General features: G+C 44.5%; 1 protein-coding gene across 2 annotated transcripts in view; it reads right to left on the bottom strand.

Annotated features, from left to right (window-relative positions):
• Positions 1-27,076, bottom strand: part of TBC1D32 (TBC1 domain family member 32) — a 64,618-nt gene extending 37,542 nt beyond the window's left edge. Inside the window, exons 1-14 of one of the 2 annotated variants that reach the window (XM_044287281.1) lie at positions 26,907-27,076; positions 21,406-21,593; positions 14,374-14,538; positions 13,167-13,344; positions 11,980-12,051; positions 10,405-10,530; positions 9,997-10,075; positions 6,702-6,799; positions 6,551-6,612; positions 5,972-6,107; positions 5,542-5,601; positions 3,174-3,270; positions 2,167-2,304; positions 1,264-1,356 (exon numbers count right to left, since the gene is read on the bottom strand). In XM_044287281.1, the coding sequence (XP_044143216.1) occupies positions 1,264-1,356; positions 2,167-2,304; positions 3,174-3,270; positions 5,542-5,601; positions 5,972-6,107; positions 6,551-6,612; positions 6,702-6,799; positions 9,997-10,075; positions 10,405-10,530; positions 11,980-12,051; positions 13,167-13,344; positions 14,374-14,538; positions 21,406-21,563 (1,462 nt within the window). In that variant the 5' untranslated portion in view covers positions 21,564-21,593; positions 26,907-27,076. The remainder of the gene's footprint in view (positions 1-1,263; positions 1,357-2,166; positions 2,305-3,173; positions 3,271-5,541; positions 5,602-5,971; positions 6,108-6,550; positions 6,613-6,701; positions 6,800-9,996; positions 10,076-10,404; positions 10,531-11,979; positions 12,052-13,166; positions 13,345-14,373; positions 14,539-21,405; positions 21,594-26,906) is intronic. The other variant, XM_044287282.1, reaches the window with a different exon arrangement.
• Positions 27,077-27,604: the final 528 nt, after the last annotated feature.

Genomic DNA, 27,604 nt, shown 5'->3' with positions numbered 1-27,604 from the left:
CTGGCGAAAAATACAGTCATTGAAAATTGAATACAGAATATTGTCCTTCTGTAGCAGTAGGAGAGAGAACACAAGCGTTCCTTCCCGAAAATCTGCTGCTTGCTGGTGGAGGAGGCCACTGCTTTTACATGTAGCGATCGCGTCCAGAGATGGGGAGGAGTGATCACTAATGCCATCACTGTTCCCCATATAGACTCGTTGATTCCCGGCAGCAGATTGTTTCCTGATCGTACTGTGTAAACACAAAGATTTTTGTGTTCACACCAACGATCCAATTACCTGATGAACGAGCATTTCACTTGTTCATCGGGTAATCGGCGGTAAATTTACACTGCCAGATCTTGACTAACGAACGTTATTATGAACGCTTGTTAGCGATGATCTATGTGATTCTTGGCCAGTGTAAAGGGTCCTTAACACTGTTGGACAGGAAAGGGTTTATCTGCAAGGTAGTCCTCATTGTCATCTCATTGGTGGAGGACTGGGATGACTGGACCATGAACAGTACTGCCAAGCAAGCAATTTACAACGACGCCAATCAAACCAGGAAAACCCCTGCTGTAACCACACAACTAATATTGCACCAAACAGAGTGAGAAACGTCTGTAGATTGCATGAAGTGTCCTCCACCGCACCCTCTGACAAGCGTCACGCCATGTGCTTCCTTTCACAGTGTGGCTGGTGCAATACGAATTATCTAATCTAGCACATGTTCTTATTCAGGTATGTCAGCATACAGATTTTTTAAAATTATATTCAAGTTTTAAATACTGTAAAAACATAGTCTGACTTGAGTGTGGGAGAAACAAAGCCCACAGATAAGCAGTGTATTGTGTAATGTGTGGAGCCCTGATCGATCATATTACTCTGATAGCATAGGGGCAATTTGGTGCCACCTTCACTCAAACCTGGTTTGGCAGACAGAGTTAAAGGGGTTGTCCTCTTTTTTTTATATTGATGACCTTTCCTAAGGATAGGTCATCAATATCTGATCGGTGGAGGGTCTGACTCCCAGCACCCCTGCTGATCAGCTGCTTTAAAAGAGCGCATCGCTCGTATGAGCGCTGCCTTCTCTTCACCGTTTACCTGCTCGCCATCCTAACCACAGTGGTGAGCAGGTGTAATTACAGCTCTGCCTTCCCACTCACTTGAACATTGAAGTGAATGGGACAGCGAAGTTGTACTTACACTGCTCAGTGGTGCAATGTGGACGGCGAGCAGGTGCAAAAATACAAGAACAATAGAAAACGTTCTCATCATTACCTGCATAGGCTCCAAGTGCTCTTTCCTGTCCATTTGGGCAATACAACATAATGTGGGTGAAGAGCACGACCAGGTCACACAGGGACACAGATTCTGAAAGAAGGCATGAAACATAAAAACAATCACTTCTAATTATTCATAATCTCCCTTTTTTTTTATGAGCGTGATAGAGGGGTTTTCTGTCAGTAGAGGCCCAAAGACTATTCTGACATGTATGAGGTCAATAGTAACTTCTGGATGGGGCCAAGATGCACATTTTTCATAAGGCCCAAAGGGGATCTACATCTCTGATTGTTTAAAGGGGTTGTCCCACAAAAACATTCTAGATTTTTCAAACCAGCACCTGGATCTAAACACTTTTCTAATTGCATGTCATTAAAAATTTTGTCTAGTCACTTAGCTATTCAATAAAATGTATCGGTATAGCGCCACCTGCTGTTTCCCCTTTTTCTAAATTCTCTGTCCGGCTCACTGAGGTTCCTATACATGCTCAGATTCACCAGCTGCAGCAGAAAGCACACGCCCCCTAAGCTGCCAGCTTGAAATAAATCTAGCAGAGAAATTGCACCAATAAATGGGCAGATTTCTGGATCCATGTGAGGTACAGGGCAGGTTCTAGCTTTGTTGTCATGTAATGTATGATTTTCATTTTTTTACATCACGCATGGGATAACCCCTTATGGAAATATGGCTATGTAATTTGGCTCCATGTGTGCATGCCAACACCTTTACCCATGTCTGAAACGATGTCCTACCACTAGTTACCAGCTACACCGTGTGAGTAGGAAATGTATTTTTAAGAATTAAGATGATGTGCAAGTAACAATTGGGAACGTGACGCATCTATGTGAAATAATATCATATTCATACATCATTTTGAATCATATTTTAATTCCTGGTTACCTTTACGGTTTTTCAGTTTTATGGGGAACAGTTTTCTGCCATGCTTATAGATCAGTAGCCTTCCGAGAACATTTAGTGAATGGACAAAGTACAAATACTGCAGCTCTTTCCTTGAGTAGAAAGTCTTCTGTTTAGCACCTGGAAGCAAACACAAAACATATGGCATGTTTTTTATATTTGCTACTCTCCACGATCACTCATCCCCATATAATACAGGTGTTACAGATGCAAATGCAGCTTTCACCTCCACTCATGGTCAGGCAATTATCAGGAACAAAGGTATCTTCCTGATAACTGCCTGCCTAATCATTCCATGTAAAGGGGCCTTAAAGGCTACGTACACCTTTGGGGGCAACGTTTTTATTGCATTGTACTCATTTTAAGCTAAAAATAATTTTTTTAATTGGTCTTTATTAAAATATGGATCCCTTTTTTCTGTACAGAGCAGAGATGCTCTAGAAGCAGCCTCCGGATTTTTCGTCTTTTACATCAGTTGGGGGGCTGACGGACTCCTTATCACTGCTCTCTGACATTATGAACACTCATTATAGCTCAGTTCTTATCTTACACATAAGATTGTGGCTTAAATAAGTGTTTACGACCTCTCAGTAGTTTAAAGATGAGGTTTATTAGATGACTAGCACAAAGTGAAAGTACCGCTCACACAGTTAACCCTTTGTGACAGAATGGCTCAATATTTTTAATAAAGGCCAATTGAAAATATGATTTTTAGCTAAAAATTTGTGAAATGCAATCATAAACAAAAACTGCCTCCAGGTGTACACAGCCTTAATACTTTCTAATCAGTACCCACAGTTTTAAACTGTGGAGGAACACAAGCTATTGACAAGATTAATGGTGATGCCCAGTTGTCATTTGTTTATACATTTCCAGGAAGAATAATAGAGGAGCAGCAGAAATATCCAACATGTGATGAGTCTATTTGCAAAGAAGAAACAAAACATGTTATACATAAAAGCTTCTTCACGGGTCAATATTATACTCACCAGGATATGGCTGGGAGGATGCTGCTTTAGTGTTTTCGTCAGTTCCCGACTGCGAGGACTCATAATAACAGAAGCACTGTTCAATGGCTGCAATTATCTGGAAGACAGCACAACTGCAGTGTTCAGAACTGTCTGTGAAGGTTCTCATTCATACAGGTCAAGTATATCAGTAGTAATAAGACAGAGCAGCTGGGCTTGTATTTAGTTCTTGAAAACTAGCGAAACAACTTCAAGAAAAAAAATACAAGTCCAGTTGCTCTGACTAAGGGTACTTTCACACTAGCGTTTTTCTTTTCCGGCGCTGAGTTCCGTCCTAGGAGCTCAATACCGGAAAATAACTTATCAGTTTTATCCCCATGCATTCTTAATGGAGAAAAATCAGTTCAGGATGCATCAGGATGTCATCAGTTCAGTCACTGAACGGCGTTTTGGACGGAAAAAAATACAGCAGCATGCTGCGGTATTATCTCAGTCCAAAATTCCGGATCAGTTGCCGGAATGCCGTATTCGGCATTAAATTTACATTAAAATGTATTAGTGCCGGCATGTATTAAATCCGGCATGAAAAATACTGCAATGCCGGACCCGTCCTTCCCGTCTGCGCATGCGCAGACAGGTAAAGATGTGAAAAAAATATATAACGGGTCAGTTTCTCCGGGTGACATCCGGAGAGACGGATCCGTTCTTGCAATGCATTTGTAAGAAGGATCCGCATCCGGATCCGTCTACAAATGCTGTCCGTTTGCATGCAGATTGCCGGATACGGCAGGCAGTTCCAGCAACGGAACAGCTTGCCAGATCACTCTGCCGCAAGTGTGAAAGTAGCCTCATTACTACTGGTATCCTTGACTCATAACAGGAGCCCTTTCATTCAGTATACAGTGGTGCTTGAAAGTTTGTGAACGCTTGAGAATTTTCTATATTTTGGCATAAATCTGACCTAAAACTACATCAGATTTTCACACAAGACCTAAAAGTAGATAAAGATAACTAAATCAAACAAATGAGTCAAAAATCATTCATTTATTGAGGAACATGCTCCAACATCTCATGTCTGTGAGTGGTAAAAGTTTGTCATCCTTTGCCTTCAGCATCTGGTGTTACTCCTGTGCGCAGCAATATCTGCAACTAAACATTTCTGATAATTGTTGATCATTTTAGCCCATTCCTCCATACAAAACAGCATCCAATCTTATGTTGGTGGGTTTTCTCCCATGAACTGCTTGCTTCAGGTCCTTACACAATATTTCTATTGGATGAAGGCCTCGACTTTGACTTTCCAAAACGTTAACTGCATTCTTCTTTAACCATTCTTTGGTAGAACGACCTAACTAACTGCTTAGGGTCCTTGTCTTCCTGCATGAAGCACGCTCTCTTGAGATTCAGCTCACGGACAGATGTTCTGACATGTTCCTTTAGAATTTGCTGGAATAATTGAGAATTAATTGTTCCATCAATGATGGCAAGCCGTCCTGGTCCAGATGCAGCAAAACAGGCTCAAAACATGATACTACCACCACTGTGTTACACGGCTGGAATAAGGTTTTTATGCTGAAATGCAGTGTTTCTGTTTCCAAACATAACACTTCTCATTTAAGCTAAAAACCTCTATTTTGGTCTCATCCGTCCACAAAATATTGTTCCAATAGCCTCCTGGCTTGCCTAGATGATCTTTAGCAAACTGCAAATGAGCAGCAATGTTGTTTTTGGAAAGCAGTGGCTTTTTCCTCACAATCCTAATGCTGGACACATGAATATGGGTAATTTCCTTGTGGACCATTACACATATTGTTCTTGGCATGATCTTTGTTGGTTGACAACTTTTCCAGCCTGATGAGCATCAACAACTGTTCTTCTGAGGTCCTCAGAAATCCCCTTTGTTTGTGCCATGATACACTTCCACAAACATGCGTTGATAGATCCATGTTCTTTAATTAAAACAGGTCTCCCACTCACACACGATTGTCATCCCACTGATGGCAAACACCTGACTCCAATTTCGACTTCAAATTATCTGCTAATCTTAAAGGTTTACATACTTTTGCCACTCACAGACATGTGACATTGGATCATTGTCCTCAATAAATAAAAGACCAAGTCTAATATTTTTGACTAATTTGTTTGATTTGATTATCTTTATATACTTGTAGTACTCTGATGTCGTTTTAGGACATATTTATGCTAAAATATAGAAAATTCTGAAGGGTTCACAAACTTCCAAGCACCACTGTATTTGTTCTGATGACAACTACAAATGGTGCAATGCTTACAGCAGTCTGTATTCTACTAACTGAACACAGACTGCAGAACATTGTGAGCAGGGGAGAGGAAACAGAGTGGGTTTTCAAGCAGTTACATGAATACTTACCAAAGATTTATATCTTTGCTCAAGAAGACGCAGCACCACAGTCCTGCTGTAATAGGCGTGCTGGAGGTCACAGCAGAAGATAAGATAGAATTAAAGAGCTTATAGGCATCAACTCTCTTCAGCTGTCCTAATAATATATGTTTGTCACTGTCATGGCTGTAGCTCCCACTATTTAATGTATGTTAAGCAGAAAAGATGGAGGTACACCACTTACATCCTGTGCTCCGCAGCTCTCCAACTGCATTTGGTTTGAGGCCATTTAATGGACCTGAAGTCAGTGCTGCCAAAAATGTTCTCAGCTAAAGTGACCTGTCCCACATCCACCTTGACCCACCTTATTACTTGGTCTTATGCTAACGTGTCAGTTAATGACGTTTTTTTCAGTACAGAATGAATACAGATATGCCATAGGTGTACAGCTGTAGATTACCATCCATTTCTTGAACCACATAGCCTTGGTATCGACCATTGACAAGTAGAAAACTGGATCTAGAAGCATTTGTGGGCTTGATTCCTGAGTAACTGCTAGCAGAGACAATGTGCTCTCTATAATTTCTTCCATGTACCTAATCACAGGGAAACACTGCACGAGTTTGGAAATCAAAGACATACAATATAACATAAAGATGATAAAGTGTTAAATCCCTTTAAAAACCATTGTGAAATAGTTTTCTTAGTAATCATGTAACGTAAGTAGTCACGGCGAACATATGCAAACTACTCCAGACCACTGGAAACAATAGGCTGCCGAGATTTGTAGGTAACATAGGGGCACTGTTCACACAGAGCAGCTTTGGCAAGCATCTTGCTTTATTTAGCCATTACTGGGACTGGATTCTGGAGTACAAGACTTTCATCTATATCTTTCCTTTGTTTATGATCCACTTCTGGCTTAGGCTACAAAAATCATCTAAATAAAGCTGCCTGTGGGCCTGTAAGACAGAAACAGGGCACCGTACAAATCTCGATTGCTGACTGCATAATAAGGAGGACAGCACTAGGCGCTTACTTTTCAGGATGTCTGATCCAAAAAGATGGAACTTCCTTCTGGTAATCATTCAAAAGGCGAATCTGGAGAAAGGAGATTATAATGTGAAGTAAATGAGCGTAAAAATGCAACTACAAATAAATAAAATGGAGAAAAAGACATAGGACCTTACTTTTTTCAGTGTTCGGACAACTTCGGGGTTGTTGATGTCAACACCAGTTAATAATATTGGTTTATGACTTGAAAGAAATGACGATTCTAAGTGTTTCGCTAAAAGAAACAAGTAAATACATTGGCTAATAGCTTTATATAGTGAGAAAATTACACGTTATTTCAGTCAAGTTCTAAAAAATGTGTGTCTGTGTATTACATTTTTAGTGGCGATTTTTATTTTTTTCTTTATCTGAAGATTCATATAAAAAATTCATTAATATTCAACTTTTCACACCAGTCACTGGAGCACGCAATAGGTTAATATTTCTGTTTTCACTGTTCAGCTTTGCTGTGCAGACTGGAGTAGATTGAGAAGAGTTATCTCATTATCATGATCATTACTAAGTAGGGAGTCATCCCCCTCTTTTCCCTCTGCTCCTTTATCCTTGCCCATCCCTATGCTCTTGTAGTGCTGTGCTGGCACTCTGTTGATTTCAGGATTGCACTGAGAATGGCCTCTTAAAAATAACATTTTTAGACCCATTTCCCCCCCAAAAAGCTTACTTTCATTCTTTACACATTTCATAAGAACACAGGTAAAGTTCTGTTGAAAGAGCATAGTAAATATATGGCATACTTCTACAGTATCATGGTGCCAACCTCCTAGCGGTCACATGATTTGATGACCCGTCAACAAAAGACAGTTGGAGGAGACTGTTCTTGGTCAAGTGGTCCTGGGTCCATGAGTCAGCAAATCATAATGCACTACTGCACTTCTGGGAACACATGACAGTGTTGTCAAACACCAAATGAGAGCAGTTCAAAGAAGAACTATACTAGTACGTTATTGAATGATTGGCTGTAATGTTATGTCCTTCCCTTTAAGGGGTTATGCAGAAGGCCGTTGCTCCGGACGTTTGTGCACCACATCACAGATTAGGGTTGCACCGGGTATTGAACTATCAATACCCAATCAACACTTTTAGACCCAGATCGATACGATACCGAGATTTGCTATTTTCCGATACTAGGCTGCGCTACTGCACAGCCTAGTAGCTGTTAGAGAACATGGCACGCGAAGCTCTCTGCACGCACCATGTTGTCCTGAGCTGGCACAGTGGAGAAGGAGGGAGTTCCTTCCCACTGTGACACGGCTGCAGCTGCCACCAATGAGAAGATAATATTGAGGAGGAGGGGAGGGCCAGTGGCTACTGCGCCACCAATGAGAGGATAATACTGAGAAGGAGGGGAGAGGCTGCAGCCACTGCGCTACCAATTAATAAAATTAACCTGTTAATGCAAATGTACGTGGCCTCAATAACAGGGAACGCTATCCTGCGAACCCCAATTAACCCCTCAGGTGCGGCATCTGAGGGGTTAATTGACGTGGTTCGAAGGGATCCCTGTCATTGAGGCTGGGTGTCGGCTGTATGTTATGGCTTGCACTTGCCGCGTACATTTGTATTAACGGGTTCATTATAATCATTGGTGGCACAGTGGCCTCCCCCCCACAGTATTATCTTTATTGGTGGCATAGTGGCCACAGGATCCCCTCCCCTGCTCCTCAGTGTTATATCCATGGTAAGCACAGGGCAGCAGGGACAATGTAAACTCTCTATTCACCATAATAGATCTCTATTAGGGTGAATAGGACAAGGGTTCTAGCCCCTCAGGGGGCTAATAGTTATTTAAAAAAAAATTAAAAGAAAAAGTTTAAATCACCCCCTTTCCCAATTTTATATATAGAATATATAAACAATAAAAAGAATAAACATATTAGGTATCACCGCATAGAAAAATCTCTGAACTCTTAAAATAAAATAAAATATCTCCTATGCGGTGAACGCCATAACAGACCCAAAAAAAAAAACCAAAAAAAAAAACGGGGGATTCGTTATTTTTTAGTCACCTTGTTCTCCCCCAAAAAATAGGATTGGACGGTTCTATTATGGGCCGGATGTTCCATAAAATGTGGAATGCACACAGCTTTTTTGCCGTTTAATTTTTTTCGTGTGGTATTGCATGGTATCGACTATCGCAATACTTTTTTATGGTATCGAAATCAAATCAAAATTTTGGTATCATGACAACAGATGTGGACCCATTCACTTGAATGCGTCCACAATCCGGAAGGTGCTTCCGTGAGAGTTACTCTCCGTGCCTCAGCACCGGAGTGGACGGATCACGGACCCATTCAAGTTGATGGTGCCCGTACATTGGGGACTGCAATTGTCCCCAATGCACGGAACGGCTGGGCAACGGGCGTGTGCATGAGGCCTTAGGCAGGATAGAAACTCTATACACACAGATAAGGCTCTGTATGCGCTGTACTCCATCTCCTCCTGAAGACTGTAAGAAGCTGGCCATACACAGACTAAAAAGCAAACAATTGTTTGCGATTTCCGATGGCAGACTGCTGAAAATGTAATTTGCCATGTCAGAAAATGTCATCCGTCAACGGCCAGAACTGCATGTTTATGGCATGATGGGTCAAATTCAGCCAATAATTTGCCATTGTACTCAAGCACCAGAGACTCCTTATTCGGCAAGCTGACACTTTTCCTGGCATATACACTGCAAACACTGTGTGAATATCTCCCAAGAAACCCCTGTTCTATTTGTAAGGTGGACTGGAGGTAATCATATATTATGCTATGATACTAGAACTTAGAAACCTGGAACTGCAGACGGCTTCAATTTGAAATTGAGTTTCCCATCTGGAATAAACCTTTTAAATTGGGGACATTTTGATTACTTTAATAAAGAGGTTGTCCCTTGAAAAATATTCTACAGTTTTCAACCAGCACCTGGATCTGAATACTTTTGTTATTGCATGTAGTTAAAAATGTAGCATAGTCACTGAGTTATTCAATAAAATGTATCTGTATAGCGCCACCTGCTGTTTTCTTTTTAATTTCTTTGAGCTGCTCACTGAGAAGGTCGCACATGCTCAGTTTCATCCTGCAACTACCTCCTGAGCTGTGATAGGGAGAGCTGAGACACGCCCCCTTAGCTGTGATAGGGAGAGCTGAGACACACCCCCTTAGCTACAGGAGAAAAGACACTCCCATTGAGCTGCCAGCTTGATATAAATCTAGCAGAGCAATGACTGGGGTGATCTCTCGACCCATGTGAGGTACAGGGCTGGTTCTAGTTTCGTTAGAGATTGTCATGTACTATATGATATCTGATTTAAATATTTTACATTAGTCATGAGATAACCCCTTTAAGCAATGCTACATGGACAGTTGCTGTGGAGCCTCCTGTTATTTCTATACATAACTAATTATCACGGTAGGAGATAAATCTCATACCCAAGCTTGTGTAGACTTCACGCGCCATATTCAGGGGAGATGAAGAGAATGTTTTTGCATAAAAGCGTAAAATTCTTTCCTGAAAGCGATCAAAGATTTATTAATTTCATTAACTGAATTAAAGTAATTATTCTATCATTTCAATGACAAAGGACCAACCTCAAACATCACATGCAGACATTTCTTTCCTCTGATATGCCATAGAGACACGTCAGAAGATGGCATCAATGGAGATATAAGTGCTTGGACCTACAACGGTCACAGGGCTACAGAGTGGGCATAGTTCAGACATACAAAAACCTATGGCACTTCAAAAATAGCCCTTCATTTTAGTGACTTACTCGGATTCAAACTTTATACCTCTACAAAAGGTGCACAATACATTTTACGGATTTCAAATTTTCTTACTGTGAACGTGGAGTTCGGATCAGCCAGAGCCAAATTGAGATTTTTATGAAGAACGCTCCAGCACTCGCAATTGAGAACGTCTGATGGGGGAGCAGAACACAATGTTTGCATGGCCTCGTTCCGCACCTTTTAGAGAGAGTGAAAGTGAACAAATGAAACATCATCTTAAGGCCTCATGCACACGACCGTTGTTGTGTTCCGTTAACGCAAAATGGGGTTCCGTTGTTCCGTTTCAGTTTTTGTTTCCATGTGTCTTCCTTTATTTTTGGAGGATCACCAGACATGAAGGAAAGTAAAAAAAAAGACAGGTTTGCCGTGCAAATGATAGAAAAAAAAAAGGGCGCGGATGACAATCTTGTGTGCCTCCGTGTTTTTTAGCGGTCCCATTGACTTGAATTGGTCCGCGTACCGTTTTCCGCTAAAATAATAGGACAGATTATATTTTTTTGACGGACTGGAACCACGGATCACGGACGACAAACGGTGCATTAGCCAAGTTTTCAACTGACCCATTGAATGTCAATGGGTCCGCAGAAAATCACGAAAAACGGCGCAACGGACACGGAATAAAACAATGGTCGTGTGCATGAGGCCTAAGGAGGACCAGGTGCTCAAAATAATTAGAAAACAGTGCTGGCGTGGAAGCTAGAGCCTCAAGGTAGCCATGCACATTAATCTAAAACTCAACCAAAACAAATATTTCTCAGTTGAAACTTTAAGGGGATGTCCCACGAAAAAACCAGCACCTGGATCTGAATACTTTTGTAATGGCATGTTATTAAAAATGTAGTATAGCCACTGAGTTATTCACTGAACTCTATCTGTATAGCGCCACCTGCTGTTTGCTCTTTTTCTAATCTCTCTGCCCTGCTCACTGATATGGAAGAACATGCTCAGTTCCATCCTTCAACTGCCACCAGCTGCAGCAGAAAGTATGCACCCCCTTAGAAAGTGCACCCCCCTATGCTACCAGCTTGATATAAATCCAGCAGAGCAATGAACGGGGAAACCTCTGGATCCATGTGAGGCACAGGGCTGGTTACAGCCAAGAGATGACAGACCATCATCTTCTGAAAAGAAGAAAGAAGTTGGCTGTGTTTCAAATTTTCATCCAATCGATGGACAAAATATAGTTCATATACACAAAAAAAAAAAAAAATATATATATATATATATATATATATAAAATTATTATTATTTATTTTTTTAAGACTGTTCCCACATAGATTATTCACCTATTATTCCAGTGTCATAGATGTATGACCATTTTGAAAGACTGCAATAGTTAAAATCCCTGCTATAATAACCATTTGACGTTGGTGTCCAACAGGCAGAAAGCAGGATGAGGTTTAATTTCTGAACACTCACCCTGCCCCCATTCGGCGTTCGTGGCCCCAATTATAGTGTTTTTTCGGAAATGAGAGCACTCAGAAGAGTAAAGTAACAGCAGGGAATAATCAGTAAATCATACTACACAAGTAGATATTTGGTAAAAACAAGACAATTAGTTAACATTTCATAGATCACGTTCCTACTATGATCAGACCAGTAATACCAGTCACTTATAACCAGTACCTCCTCCGGCTGACTGGGATCCAGCTGCTCAGCAATTAGTTGTAACTGTTCCTGATTCATGAATGTATAACTCTGAAAAATATAAAAAATATATAGAAACTGTCATCATTCATGGTGACCGAAGCTCAACATAGCCTTTGTATCTCAGCTTTTAGGCTGTCCGGACTCTCGCTCTCGATGCAGTCACACAGCCAACAGCAGGTAGAGATGGGGACAAACCCCCCTGTCGCGGCCTGCTATTGGGCGATTCCCCACCGTATGTTTTGATCCGCGCAACAGGGAGATGCAGTGGCAGCCGTGCAGGCATAAGGAGCGACTTAGGTGGTGGCATAGCCCAAGACCCCTTTGAGACTGCTGTAAAAGGCATATTAGTGTTTTATAGCTATGGTCGACTGTAATGTGCAGTTTTTTTGTTTTTACACTAGCGAAGTGAACGCGCAGCCGTTAACGTCTTCTTTCTTCTTCCTGCAGGACCTGCGCTGACGTCATTGCGCTCAACACGTGGTAAACGCGGTGACGTCAGCGCAGGTCCTGCGCTGACATCACCGCGCTCGATGACGTCAGCGCAGGTCCTTTTGCAGGTCCTGCAAGAAGAAGAAAGAAGACTATAACGGCTGCGCGATCAAGTGGGTGAGGTAAGTAATTTTATTATTTTTTAACCCTTAATGGACATTTTACTTAGCATTCTGTATTAAAGAGTGCTATTATTTTCCATTATAACCATGTTATAATGGAAAATAATAAAATAATACAGTAAATAGACTTTAATGGGGTCCAGGGGCTCATCTCATCATCTCCTTAGCAACCATCCGTGAAAATCGCATTGCATCTGCACTTGCTTACAGATGCTATGCGATTTTCACGCAGACCCATTCATTTCGATGGGGCCTGCGTTGCGTGAAAAACACAGAATATAGAACATGGTGCGATTTTCACGCAACGCACAAGTGATGCGTGAAAAACATTGCTCATGCGCACAGCCCCATTGAAATGAATGGGTCAAGATTCAGTGCAGGTGCAATGCGTTCACGTCACTCATTGCACCCGTGTGAAAGGGGTCTAAGAGTCCAAGCTACATGGCTGCATCTCACCTTACCTCACCTTAAGCATGCAAGATCATTATTTTTCACAGACACCATGGGCCGACATTTAATAGGTTATCAGTACGTGGATCAGAAGAGCATTACCTGGTTGAAAGAGGAATCGCTATCCGAGCAGTTATCCGTGTATCTACTGCTGTGCTGCTCATGCAAGGCTTTCTTCTGCATTTCTCGGTTCCTGGCCTGATCCTCTTCAAACTTATTGAGAAGTGTCTCCACCACAGCCATCGTCACATTCTTCAATGACAGCATCATTTCCGCGTAACTTAAGTAAAATCAATACATTTTTAACACAAACAAGGAGCCGATTTGTGAGATATTGACTATGTTTGACTATCCGGGCTCTCTTAGGAAAACTCCTTTTAATTGAGCAGGTCGCCATGAAGTTATCTGACCATGGGTGCCCGGCAGTTCAGCCTCCAATCACCTTGCTATTTCTTGTATCTGTGCAGGGAAATGAAGCATTACAGGACACACTTGGTAAGCAGTGGCTGCATAGGTGACAGCAGTCCTCCAAACCCAGAACCCTTTCTTGTAGCGGTGGGTTACTGCCATGGTTTTTCAATGTGAATGCCGTGAACCTGCTTGTGGTTTAGTCGTACTGAATGGAGCTAAAGTGTGAGTGGACACTCAACGCAATTCCAGAAGTGTCCGTCCAGACACCAGCCAAGAAAAGCTATGTCCCATCTTGGAGTGGTTATGGCTATACACCATGGCCGTGAACTGCAGGTAAACTCTGCATGGCCGGCGGTGGCTTTTGGGCATGTAATCTGCACCAAACTCCACAGGCAAAAGACTATGGGGCAAATATGGTTTTGGCCATAACACCCAATCAGATTCCACCTTTCATTTTTCCGGATTCCTTTGGAAAATGAAAAGTGGAATCTGATTGGTTGCTATTGGCAACTAAGCCAGTTTTTCTTTATACCTTTTTATTACTCTCCTCCTATGTGTGAATGGGTTCTACGACTAGCAGGGACCTCCTAGGTAGTGGTGCTGCTATTTTATGGCCAATTTTTTTTTTTTTTTTAACAATCTTGGAAAAAACTGTCAATTTAGATTTTATCAAAACTCCTGTACAGGTCAAACATGTTAGATTGATGGAGATCTGACTGCCAAGATCCTCACTGATCACTAGAATGGGGGATCCTGTCCCATGCCCTTCAATCTGCACAACCACAGCAAAGAGATGTATGAACTGAGCAGCAGTGGCCATTGTATTCCAGCACACATGCCACCCCTGCCCTAGAGAATACAGGGGCTAGTCTACTAGCAGGTCACATCAACGACTCACTCCTTGGATTCTCGAGTCCGTTTGGTAACACGTTGTACCAGCGTGTCATAATATCCAGATCCCTCTCCTGGAGCCTGGGTGATGGGGCAACTCTCCGTCTCATCATCAATCACTGATCCCAGGGAGCTCTTGATGTAATGTCTCAGGTACTTCACCAGCTCGTAGCTGAGGAATAAAATACATTAGTACTACAATATCTCCTTTTTCAATGCATTTTAGGGAAATCTGAGAATGAGAAGCTGATTCTAAGAAAGGGTATAATACCATCGATGTGCCTAAAGGGCATTGTGGCATCGCAAAAACGCGGCAGTTCCAGGTTTAAAAAAAAAACAAAAAAAACTACCAGCCCATGTGAATACACCAGAAGGATCCTAGGTTGTATGTTAATTACGGATCATTACAGGTAAATAAACACTACAGAGGAGAAGTATTGAGAGGAGCTCACTGCTCAGCGGTAGTGTTGAGCAAACTTGTGTTTTAAGTTCGGCGTCTAAAGTTCGGGATCAGGTTATCGAAGAATCGCGCTATGGATTCCGCTACCCGGACCAAGTTATGGTCCGTGGTAGCGGAATCCATAACACGATTCTTTGATAACCCGAACCAGAACTTTCTCTTTCACACTTGCGTTATTGTCTTCCAGCATACAGTTCTGTCGTCGGGGCTCTATGCCGGAAGAATCCTGATCAGGATTATCCAAATGCATTCTGAATGGAGTGAAATCCGTTCAGGATGCATCAGGATGTCTTTAGTTCCGGAACGGAATGTTTTTTTGGCCGGAGAAAATACCGCAGCATGATGCGCTTTTTGCTCCGGCCAAAAATCCTGAAAACTTGCCGCAAGGCCGGATCCGGAATGAATGCCCATTGAAAGGCATTAATCCGGATCCGGCCTTAAGCTAAACGTCGTTTCGGCGCATTGCCGGATCCGACGTTTAGCTTTTTTAGAGTGGTTACCATGGCTGCCGGGACGCTAAAGTCCTGGCAGCCATGGTAAAGTGTAGTGGGGAGCGGGGGAGCAGCATACTTACCGTCCGGGGCGCTCCAGAGTGACGTCAGGGCGCCCCACGCGCATGGATGACGTGAAGGCATGGCGCGTCATCCATGCGCATGGGGCGCTCTGACGTCATTCTGAAGCGCCCCGGGAGCCGCGCGGACTGTAAGTATACCGCTCCCCCGCACCCCGATCCTACTATGGCAACCAGGACTTTAATAGCGTCCTGGGTGCCATAGTAACACTGAAAGCATTTTGAAGACGGATCCGTCTTCAAATGCTTTCAGTACACTTGCGTTTTTCCGGATGCGGCGTGTAATTCCGGCAAGTGGAGTACACGCTGGATCCGGACAACGCAAGTGTGAAAGAGGCCTTAAAACACAAGTTCGCTCAACACTACTCAGCGGTGCTCCAGTCTGAATTTGTAGGGCAACATGCGCCAGGTGCGCTGACAGATCACACGTCTGTAAGGCCTCATGCACGCGACTGTAATTTGTTTCCGTGTCCGTTCCGTTTTTTTTGCGGATATGATGCGGACCCATTCATTTCAATGTCCGCATCAGTATGTCCGTTCTGTTGCTCCGCAAAAAAAATTGTGCATGTCCTATTTTTTTCTAGTTTGCGGACAAGGATAGGCATTATTACAATGGATTCGCCCAAAAAAAAACGGATGCCATGCAGACTGCAAAACACATACGATCGTGTGCATGTAGCCTAAGGGAATATGGAGCGCTACTGATCAAGGCCAGGGGGTTCCTATTCTTGTTCACTTGTCTAATGTGTCATGCACACCGTTGTGTCCGTATTTTGGTCTGCCAACCATGGATCCACCAAATACAGATACCTTCCATATGCACGCCGTATTTTTCTCATTCCCATCAATAGAGATTACTATTCTAGTCTGCAATACAGACCAGAATAGGACGTGTTCTATAATTTGTTGAATGGCCACGCGGATCCGCCCAAAATACGGAAGTGTGCATGGCGCCTTCAAAATATACAGGGAAGTGTGCTGTCCCCAAAAAATGCAGATAGCAAAAGATGAAAGGATGAAAAACATAGTCGTGTGCATGAGGCTGGGTTCACATCACCTTTTATGCCTCCGTATGACGTATACATTGGGAAAAAAAAAGGGATACATAAACGCAGCACACCACGTTCTTGTATCCTGCAGACTCCAGTAAAATTTACAATGGAACTCTATGGTTAACGGATGCCACTGTACGGCATCGGTCTGGTGCATCCGTTTAATGTATACAGTATACGGATTTGAAAAACATGATGTGAACTGACAGAAAGCGTTTGTAAGCAAGTCGTAAAGTGGCAGCCATTCACATGATCCCTATTGGCCAGTTAGAGAGAGGAACGGTGGATGCCAAGAGGGTGACCTTTTGGCACAAATTGGGATAGAATGCGTCAACACCCTTGGGTTTTCGCTGTATACAGGTCCTTCTCAAAAAATTAGCATATTGTGATAAAGTTCATTATTTTCTGTAATGTACTGATAAACATTAGACTTTCATATATTTTAGATTCATTACACACCAACTGAAGTAGTTCAAGACTTTTATTGTTTTAATATTGATGATTTTGGCATACAGCTCATGAAAACCCAAATTTCCTATCTCAAAAAATTAGCATATCATGAAAAGGTTCTCTAAACGAGCTATTAACCTAATCATCTGAATCAACTAATTAACTCTAAACACCTGCAAAAGATTCCTGAGGCTTTTAAAAACTCCCAGCCTGGTTCATTACTCAAAACCGCAATCATGGGTAAGTCTGCCGACCTGACTGCTTTCCAGAAGGCCATCATTGACACCCTCAAGCAAGAGGGTAAGACACAGAAAGAAATTTCTGAACGAATAGGCTGTTCCCAGAGAGCTGTATCAAGGCACCTCAGTGGGAAGTCTGTGGGAAAGAAAAAGTGTGGCAGAAAATGCTGCACAACGAGAAGAGGTGACCGGACCCTGAGGAAGATTGTGGAGAAGGACCGATTCCAGACCTTGGGGGACCTGCGGAAGCAGTGGACTGAGTCTGGAGTAGAAACATCCAGAGCCCCCGTGTACAGGCGTGTGCAGGAAATGGGCTACAGGTGCCGCATTCCCCAGGTCAAGCCACTTTTGAACCAGAAACAGCGGCAGAAGCGCCTGACCTGGGCTACAGAGAAGCAGCACTGGACTGTTGAATGTCATTCGGAAATCAAGGTGCCAGAGTCTGGAGGAAGACTGGGGAGAGGGAAATGCCAAAATGCTTGAAGTCCAGTGTCAAGTACCCACAGTCAGTGATGGTCTGGGGTACCATGTCAGCTGCTGGTGTTGGTCCACTGTGTTTTATCAAGGGCAGGGTCAATGCAGCTAGCTATCAGGAGATTTTGGAGCACTTCATGCTTCAATCTGCTGAAAAGCTTTATGGAGATGAAGATTTCATTTTTCAGCATGACCTGGCACCTGCTCACAGTGCAAAACCACTGGTAAATGGTTTACTGACCATGGTATTACTGTGCTCAATTGGCCTGCCAACTCTCCTGACCTGAACCCCATAGAGAATCTGTGGGATATTGGGAAGAGAAAGTTGAGAGATGCAAGACCCAACACTCTGGATGAGCTTAAGGCCGTTATCGAAGCATCCTGGGCCTCCATAACACCTCAGCAGTGCCACAGGCTGATTGCCTCCACGCCACGCCGCATTGAAGCAGTCATTTCTGCAAAAGGATTCCCGACCAAGTATTGAGTGCATAACTGAACATCATTATTTGAAGGTTGACTTTTTTTGTATTAAAAACACTTTTCTTTTATTGGTCGGATGAAATATGCTAATTTTTTGAGATAGGAAATTTGGGTTTTCATGAGCTGTATGCCAAAATCATCAATATTAAAACAATAAAAGGCTTGAACTACTTCAGTTGGTGTGTAATGAATCTAAAATATATGTAGGTCTAATGTTTATCAGTACATTACAGAAAATAATGAACTTTATCACAATATGCTAATTTTATGAGAAGGACCTGTAGAATAACCTAAGGCAGTGATGGTGAACCTCTTAGAGGCCGAGTGCCCAAACTGCAAACCAAAACCCACTTATTTATCGCAAAATGCCAACACAGCAATTTAACCTGAATACCAATATCCTATATCTTCCATGTACTTTATCATTTAGCTATAATAACCCTTTCTACATTCAATGTGCTGCCTGTGCTGTTCATAGCATGTCCTGCATGATGAATGGCAGGAAAAGTCTAAGGCATATTGGTACACCATAGACTTTCTCCAGGGTGCGGGTGCCCACAGAGAGGGCTCTGAGTGCCGCCTCTGGCACCCGTGCCATAGGTTCGCCATCACTGACCTAAGGGAAGACACTATTCTATACACGGGAATATGGTACATTTCTTATACAAGGAAAACCCATTTCAATCCCTCACCATTTTTAAAATCCATGCTAGCTGTCAAAGGGAGCATACCTGTGCTACACTGATCTAGTCTACCAAATCCTAGGCCTCCTCACATTGGCAATGCAAACTTCTGTTCTCTACAAAACATGAGCGCAGGTGAGGGGTATGAAGTCCAGGCTGCGGCTCACCGATTACTGACTGCGTCCAAGTGTAGAAAACAATCAGATCTGGACATTTTTTGCTCTCATTCCATTCACTGATCTTGAACACTAAGCTCTGAGGGCTCATTCACATCTGCGTTCAGCTTTCCATTCTGCTGATGGGTTAGAAAAACAACTGATCTGTCTTAGGTTACATGCACACGACCGTATGTGTTTTGCGGTCCGCAAATTGTGGATCTGCAAAAAAAACGTATGCCATTGTTTTTTTTTTTTTTTTTGGCAGATCCATTGTAACAATGCCTATAACGGACAAGAATAGGACATGTTCAATTTTTTTTTGCGGGGCTACGGAACGGACATACTGATGTGGACAGTACACGGTGGTGCTGTTCGCATTTTTTGCAGACCCATTGAAATGAATGGGTCTGCATCCTATCCGCAAAAAAAACAAACAGAATGGACACGGAAACAAAATACGTTCGTGTGCATGAGGCCTTACTTTGGGCATCAGTTGTGATCAGTATGTGGCACTTTTTCTCCCGTCAAAAAGAACTGATTTCTGATGGACGTGACTCAAACTGATCAGAACTGATGCTCAAAACAGACAGATCTGTTACTTTTCCTGTATTTTCTCTGGATCCTGCATCGGCGGAGGCTACCTGATACATGCCAGACTCATTAACTATCAAGGGGACTGGCAGAGATCGCCACAATCTGGCAAACATGCCGAGAATCGACCGTACGAAACTGCGAGCAGAAGTTTATGTCCGGCTAATTCTTGGCATATTTGCCAGGATGGATCTCCATTATAGTAAATGAGGCCGGATGGTGGCACTGTAGCATCCGGCAATGTCGGATTCTAAAAGCGCTAGTGTGAAACTAGCCTTAGAAGAACGGAGAGCTCAACGCAGATGTGAACTCTGCCTAAGTCCTCTTGCATACGACCGTATGTATTTTGTGGTCCGCAAAAAATACGGATGACGTCCGTATGCATTCCGTATTTTGCGGAACAGAACAGCTGGTCCCTAATAGAACAATCCTATCCTTGTCCGTAATGCGGATAATAATAGGACATGTTCTATTTTTTTTGCGGAACGGACATACGGAAACGGAATGCACACGGAGCAACTTTCTTTTTTTTTCTGCAGACCCATTGAAATGAATGTTTCCACATACGGTCAGCAAAGAAACGGAACGGACACGGAAAGAAAATATGTTCGTGTGCATGAGCCTTTAGGCCCCTTTCACACGGACTGAATCCTGACCTATTCATTTCTATGGGGCTGTGCACACGAGCGGTGATTTTCACGCATCACTTGTGCATTGCGTGAAAATCGCAGCATGCTCTACTTTGTGTGTTTTTCACGTAACGCAGGCCCCATAGAAATGAATGGGGTTGCGTGAAAATCACAAGCATCCGCAAGCAAGTGCGGATGCGGTGCGATTTTCACGCACGGTTGCTAGATGACGATCGGGATGGAGACCGGATCATTATTATTTTCCCTTATAACATGGTTATAAGGGAAAATAATAGCATTCTGAATACAGAATGCATAGTAAAATAGCGCTGGAGGGGTTAAAAAATAAATAAATAATTTAACTCACCTTAATCCACTTGCTCGCGCAGCCTGGCATCTCTTCTGTCTTCTTCTTTGCTGTGTGCAGTAACAGGACCTGTGGTGACGTCACTCCGGTCATCACATGATCCATCACCATGGTAAAAGATCATGTGACGGACCATGTGATGACCGGAGTGACGTCACCACAGGTCCTGTTACTGCACACAGCAAAGAAGACAGAAGAGATGCCGGGCTGCGCGATCAAGTGGATTAAGGTGAGTTAAATTATTTTTTATTTTTTTTAACCCCTCCAGCGCTATTGTACTATGCATTCTGTATTCAGGATGCTATTATTTTCCCTTATAACCATGTTATAAGGGAAAATAATAGAATCTACAGAACATCAATCCCAAGCCCGAACTTCTGTGAAGAAGTTCAGGTTTGGGTACCAAACATGCGCGATTTTTCTCACGCGCGTGCAAAACGCATTACAATGTTTTGCACTCGCCTTAGCCTTAAGCCTCTTTTACACAAATGATATGGATAGGCTCCGGATGCGTTCAGTGGAACTCGCACCATTTTGCAAGCAAGTTCAGTCAGTTTTGTCTGTGATTGCGTTCAGTTGTTCAGTTTTGTAGACGCTGGTGAAATGTGTTTTGATGCGTTTTTTCACACGCGTAAAAAAACTGAAGGTTTACAGACTAAATCTCCTAGCAACCATCAGTAAAACAAATTGCATCCAGGTTACCTCCAGGTTACCTCCGGATGCAATGCGTTTTTCACTGAAGCCCCATTCACTTCTATGGGGCCAGGGCTGCGTGAAAAACGCGGAATATAGAACATGCTTCAATTCTCACGTAACGCACAAGTGATGTGTGAAAATCCGCATTCTACGACAACTTCCATGTAAAGTACAGATAGTCTTAATTACTTGTGAAAGTGCTCGTCGGTCTCCTCCAGATGAAGCAGGATCTCCTCCGCACACTCGGCTGATGGGGCACTAGCGAGCTTTTCTGTCACACTCTGTAGTAACTGCCTAACCATGGACTGGAGGGAGACCTCCTCCTCGGCCGAGAAGCTTGCCATCATACACGTCCCAGCCTTCAGCCACTAATACAACTGCAGATTGAATGGAGAAAACTCTATATTAGACTGTGAGGGCTTCACCTAGTCTCCACAGCTTCCATTAGAAAGCCAGTAATAATGCTGCATGCTGCGGTTGGGATCTGTAACCTGCAATACCACATGATGCTGCTGGGGTCATATGGCCGCGCAGCACTGGGCGTATCCCAGCCACCGTCTATTACGGAATGGGTTAACAGTTATTATTTCTTCTCACAGGGCCTAGATATGCCATGGTTTGCCCTGACATTACTATTATATTTTTTATATTGTGGTCATATTAGTAAAAAATAATGAAAAAACACTCATTTTGTGCCCCATTGTCCAGGGACACAACAATATGTATTCTTTATGCTAAGTAACTGAAGGGAGGTGAAACCAAAATAAGGAGGCGGGGACAACTCAAGTAGGCGGAGTCAGCAATTCCATAGTGCAGTACATACAGGACATACACCCGGTGAGCTGCAGAACATGCACCCTGTGAGCTGCAGAACATACAGGACATGCACCCTGTGAGCTGCAGAACATACACCCTGTGAGCTGCAGAACATGCACCCTGTGAGCTGCAGAACATACAGGACATACACCCTGTGAGCTGCAGAACATACAGGACATGCACCCTGTGAGCTGCAGAACATGCACCCTGTGAGCTGCAGAACATACACCCTGTGAGCTGCAGAACATACACCCTGTGAGCTGCAGAACATACAGGACATGCACCCTGTGAGCTGCAGAACATACACCCTGTGAGCTGCAGAACATGCACCCTGTGAGCTGCAGAACATACAGGACATACACCCTGTGAGCTGCAGAACATACAGGACATGCACCCTGTGAGCTGCAGAACATGCACCCTGTGAGCTGCAGAACATACACCCTGTGAGCTGCAGAACATACACCCTGTGAGCTGCAGAACATACAGGACATACACCCTGTGAGCTGCAGAACATACAGGACATACACCCGGTGAGCTGCAGGACATACACCCGGTGAGCTGCAGAACATACACCCTGTGAGCTGCAGAACATACACCCTGTGAGCTGCAGAACATACAGGACATGCACCCTGTGAGCTGCAGAACATACACCCTGTGAGCTGCAGAACATACACCCTGCGAGCTGCAGAACATACAGGACATACACCCTGTGAGCTGCAGAACATACAGGACATACACCCTGCGAGCTGCAGAACATACAGGACATACACCCTGCGAGCTGCAGAACATACAGGACATACACCCTGCGAGCTGCAGAACATACAGGACATACACCCTGCGAGCTGCAGAACATACAGGACATACACCCTGTGAGCTGCAGAACATACACCCTGTGAGCTGCAGAACATACAGGACATGCACCCTGTGAGCTGCAGAACATACACCCTGCGAGCTGCAGAACATACAGGACATACACCCTGCGAGCTGCAGAACATACAGGACATACACCTTGTGAGCTGCAGAACATACACCCTGCGAGCTGCAGAACATACAGGACATACACCCTGTGAGCTGCAGAACATACAGGACATGCACCCTGTGAGCTGCAGAACATGCACCCTGTGAGCTGCAGAACATACACCCTGTGAGCTGCAGAACATACACCCTGTGAGCTGCAGAACATACACCCTGTGAGCTGCAGAACATACACCCTGTGAGCTGCAGAACATACACCCTGTGAGCTGCAGAACATACAGGACATGCACCCTGTGAGCTGCAGAACATACACCCTGTGAGCTGCAGAACATACAGGACATACACCCTGCGAGCTGCAGAACATACAGGACATACACCCTGTGAGCTGCAGAACATACACCCTGTGAGCTGCAGAACATACACCCTGTGAGCTGCAGAACATACACCCTGTGAGCTGCAGAACATACACCCTGTGAGCTGCAGAACATACACCCTGTGAGCTGCAGAACATACAGGACATGCACCCTGTGAGCTGCAGAACATACACCCTGCGAGCTGCAGAACATACAGGACATACACCCTGCGAGCTGCAGAACATACAGGACATACACCCTGCGAGCTGCAGAACATACAGGACATACACCCTGCGAGCTGCAGAACATACAGGACATACACCCTGCGAGCTGCAGAACATACAGGACATACACCCTGTGAGCTGCAGAACATACACCCTGCGAGCTGCAGAACATACAGGACATACACCCTGCGAGCTGCAGAACATACAGGACATACACCCTGCGAGCTGCAGAACATACAGGACATACACCCTGCGAGCTGCAGAACATACAGGACATACATCCTGTGAGCTGCAGAACATACAGGACATACACCCTGTGAGCTGCAGAACATACACCCTGTGAGCTGCAGAACATACAGGACATACACCCTGTGAGCTGCAGAACATACACCCTGTGAGCTGCAGAACATACAGGACATACACCCTGTGAGCTGCAGAACATACACCCTGCGAGCTGCAGAACATACAGGACATACACCCTGCGAGCTGCAGAACATACAGGACATACACCCTGCGAGCTGCAGAACATACAGGACATACACCCTGCGAGCTGCAGAACATACAGGACATACACCCTGTGAGCTGCAGAACATACAGGACATACACCCTGTGAGCTGCAGAACATACAGGACATACATCCTGTGAGCTGCAGAACATACAGGACATACACCCTGTGAGCTGCAGAACATACACCCTGTGAGCTGCAGAACATACAGGACATGCACCCTGTGAGCTGCAGAACATACACCCTGCGAGCTGCAGAACATACAGGACATACACCCTGCGAGCTGCAGAACATACAGGACATACACCCTGCGAGCTGCAGAACATACAGGACATACACCCTGCGAGCTGCAGAACATACAGGACATACACCCTGCGAGCTGCAGAACATACAGGACATACACCCTGTGAGCTGCAGAACATACACCCTGTGAGCTGCAGAACATACAGGACATGCACCCTGTGAGCTGCAGAACATACACCCTGCGAGCTGCAGAACATACAGGACATACACCCTGCGAGCTGCAGAACATACAGGACATACACCCTGTGAGCTGCAGAACATACACCCTGCGAGCTGCAGAACATACAGGACATACACCCTGTGAGCTGCAGAACATACAGGACATGCACCCTGTGAGCTGCAGAACATGCACCCTGTGAGCTGCAGAACATACACCCTGTGAGCTGCAGAACATACACCCTGTGAGCTGCAGAACATACACCCTGTGAGCTGCAGAACATACACCCTGTGAGCTGCAGAACATACACCCTGTGAGCTGCAGAACATACAGGACATGCACCCTGTGAGCTGCAGAACATACACCCTGTGAGCTGCAGAACAGACAGGACATACACCCTGCGAGCTGCAGAACATACAGGACATACACCCTGTGAGCTGTAGAACATACACCCTGTGAGCTGCAGAACATACACCCTGTGAGCTGCAGAACATACACCCTGTGAGCTGCAGAACATACACCCTGTGAGCTGCAGAACATACACCCTGTGAGCTGCAGAACATACACCCTGTGAGCTGCAGAACATACAGGACATGCACCCTGTGAGCTGCAGAACATACACCCTGCGAGCTGCAGAACATACAGGACATACACCCTGCGAGCTGCAGAACATACAGGACATACACCCTGCGAGCTGCAGAACATACAGGACATACACCCTGCGAGCTGCAGAACATACAGGACATACACCCTGCGAGCTGCAGAACATACAGGACATACACCCTGTGAGCTGCAGAACATACACCCTGCGAGCTGCAGAACATACAGGACATACACCCTGCGAGCTGCAGAACATACAGGACATACACCCTGCGAGCTGCAGAACATACAGGACATACACCCTGCGAGCTGCAGAACATACAGGACATACATCCTGTGAGCTGCAGAACATACAGGACATACACCCTGTGAGCTGCAGAACATACACCCTGTGAGCTGCAGAACATACAGGACATACACCCTGTGAGCTGCAGAACATACACCCTGTGAGCTGCAGAACATACAGGACATACACCCTGTGAGCTGCAGAACATACACCCTGTGAGCTGCAGAACATACACCCTGCGAGCTGCAGAACATACAGGACATACACCCTGCGAGCTGCAGAACATACAGGACATACACCCTGCGAGCTGCAGAACATACAGGACATACACCCTGTGAGCTGCAGAACATACAGGACATACACCCTGTGAGCTGCAGAACATACAGGACATACATCCTGTGAGCTGCAGAACATACAGGACATACACCCTGTGAGCTGCAGAACATACACCCTGTGAGCTGCAGAACATACAGGACATACACCCTGTGAGCTGCAGAACATACACCCTGTGAGCTGCAGAACATACAGGACATACACCCTGTGAGCTGCAGAACATACACCCTGTGAGCTGCAGAACATACAGGACATACACCCTGCGATCTGCAGAACATACAGGACATACACCCTGCGATCTGCAGAACATACAGGACATACACCCTGCGAGCTGCAGAACATACAGGACATACACCCTGTGAGCTGCAGAACATACAGGACATACACCCTGCGATCTGCAGAACATACAGGACATACACCCTGCGATCTGCAGAACATACAGGACATACACCCTGCGAGCTGCAGAACATACAGGACATACACCCTGTGAGCTGCAGAACATACACGGTGTGGGAGATTTCTCAAGGCCGTTTTCGCTAGTCTGTACCCCCTTGCAGCTCTCGTAGATTTCTCGCATCCTTCTGCTTGCGGTGAGCCAGTCTGTATTCTAAAGATAAATGTGCCAGTCCTGCTGCGGCGCCCGCTCCCTACACCGATTCTCGCCCCCTCTGAAAAGTGTCGAGCAAGGGGGAAAAGTCACAGATTTTGTCGCCAAAATGGCACGTGAAAAAATCTGCGACTTTAATGGTAGGGCTATACAGCGACAAGACCATTGCGCAACATTTTATGTAATGTATGTCAATGCGACAGTAGCGGGCAGCGCTTTTTCTGTTGCATGCGGATATTACTCCACTGACTTTAATGGAAGTGGCAGGAGACATGCACCTCACTCGCAGACTTTCCTGCCCATGTACCCCTGGCTGAATCACTTAATACATTGCCCCCAGGTGCCCACTGCCCTCTGCCCGGAGGGCACGGTCTGTTGCTATGGTAACACCACAGCGCCCGGTCCGGGATTGTCACAGTACATGGCACCGTCACGGGGTCGTGGCCACGCCCATTTAGTGATCGATCACATCTATTGGAACCAGTCCTATAATGTCGGACTATACACATGACGCTAACGCTCCATACAAACCTATGGGGGCATTCCTATTAGGGGCGCACTCACTGACGTCACTTGCCCGGGTTCCTCAGCTATGGATCCTGATATTACGGAGCCCGGTGTAGGATACGGATCACGTTACATCTGGGCAGGAGAGATAAACAATCCGTAGCTTAGCTACCAGCCTGGCCTCTCCACTTCTGATCACCAGCGCTACGGAAGCCTGTCAGAGCCAAACCTAGTTCGCGTTTTTTCTTCTTCCTCTTTTTCCATTTAACTCTTTAATTACCAGGACCCTTTGGCTGCGTCACCAAATGAATTGCAATGAGTTCAATTATGTGTTCAACCATTGTTATAACTTCTTTTTTATGTGGAGGATTTTTTTTTCTTATTTAAAGGGAATCTCTCACCAAGCACAATCCGGGAATAATACATGTATAGATCACCTGCCACTGACTCCGGATCTGTCATTTACGGTATATGTTGATTCTCACCCCAAACCCACTATGTGTCCACAAACCCATCATGAAATGCATAGAGAACTTCTTCTGGAGTCCTCTCATTAGGGCTCATGCACACAACCGTTGAATGTTTTGAGGTCCGCCAATTGCTGATCCGCAAAACATGGATACCAGCCGTGTACATTCCGCATTTTGGGGGTTGTCCGGGATTGAGGACTTTGTTCCATTAGTACAAGACAGACATACATATAACATACATCCATGTCCTAC

The sequence above is a fragment of the Bufo gargarizans genome, chromosome 3 (genome assembly GCF_014858855.1).
Source record: "Bufo gargarizans isolate SCDJY-AF-19 chromosome 3, ASM1485885v1, whole genome shotgun sequence".
NCBI classification, from domain to species: Eukaryota; Metazoa; Chordata; class Amphibia; order Anura; family Bufonidae; genus Bufo; species Bufo gargarizans.
This window is presented reverse-complemented; position numbering and strand designations above follow the sequence as displayed.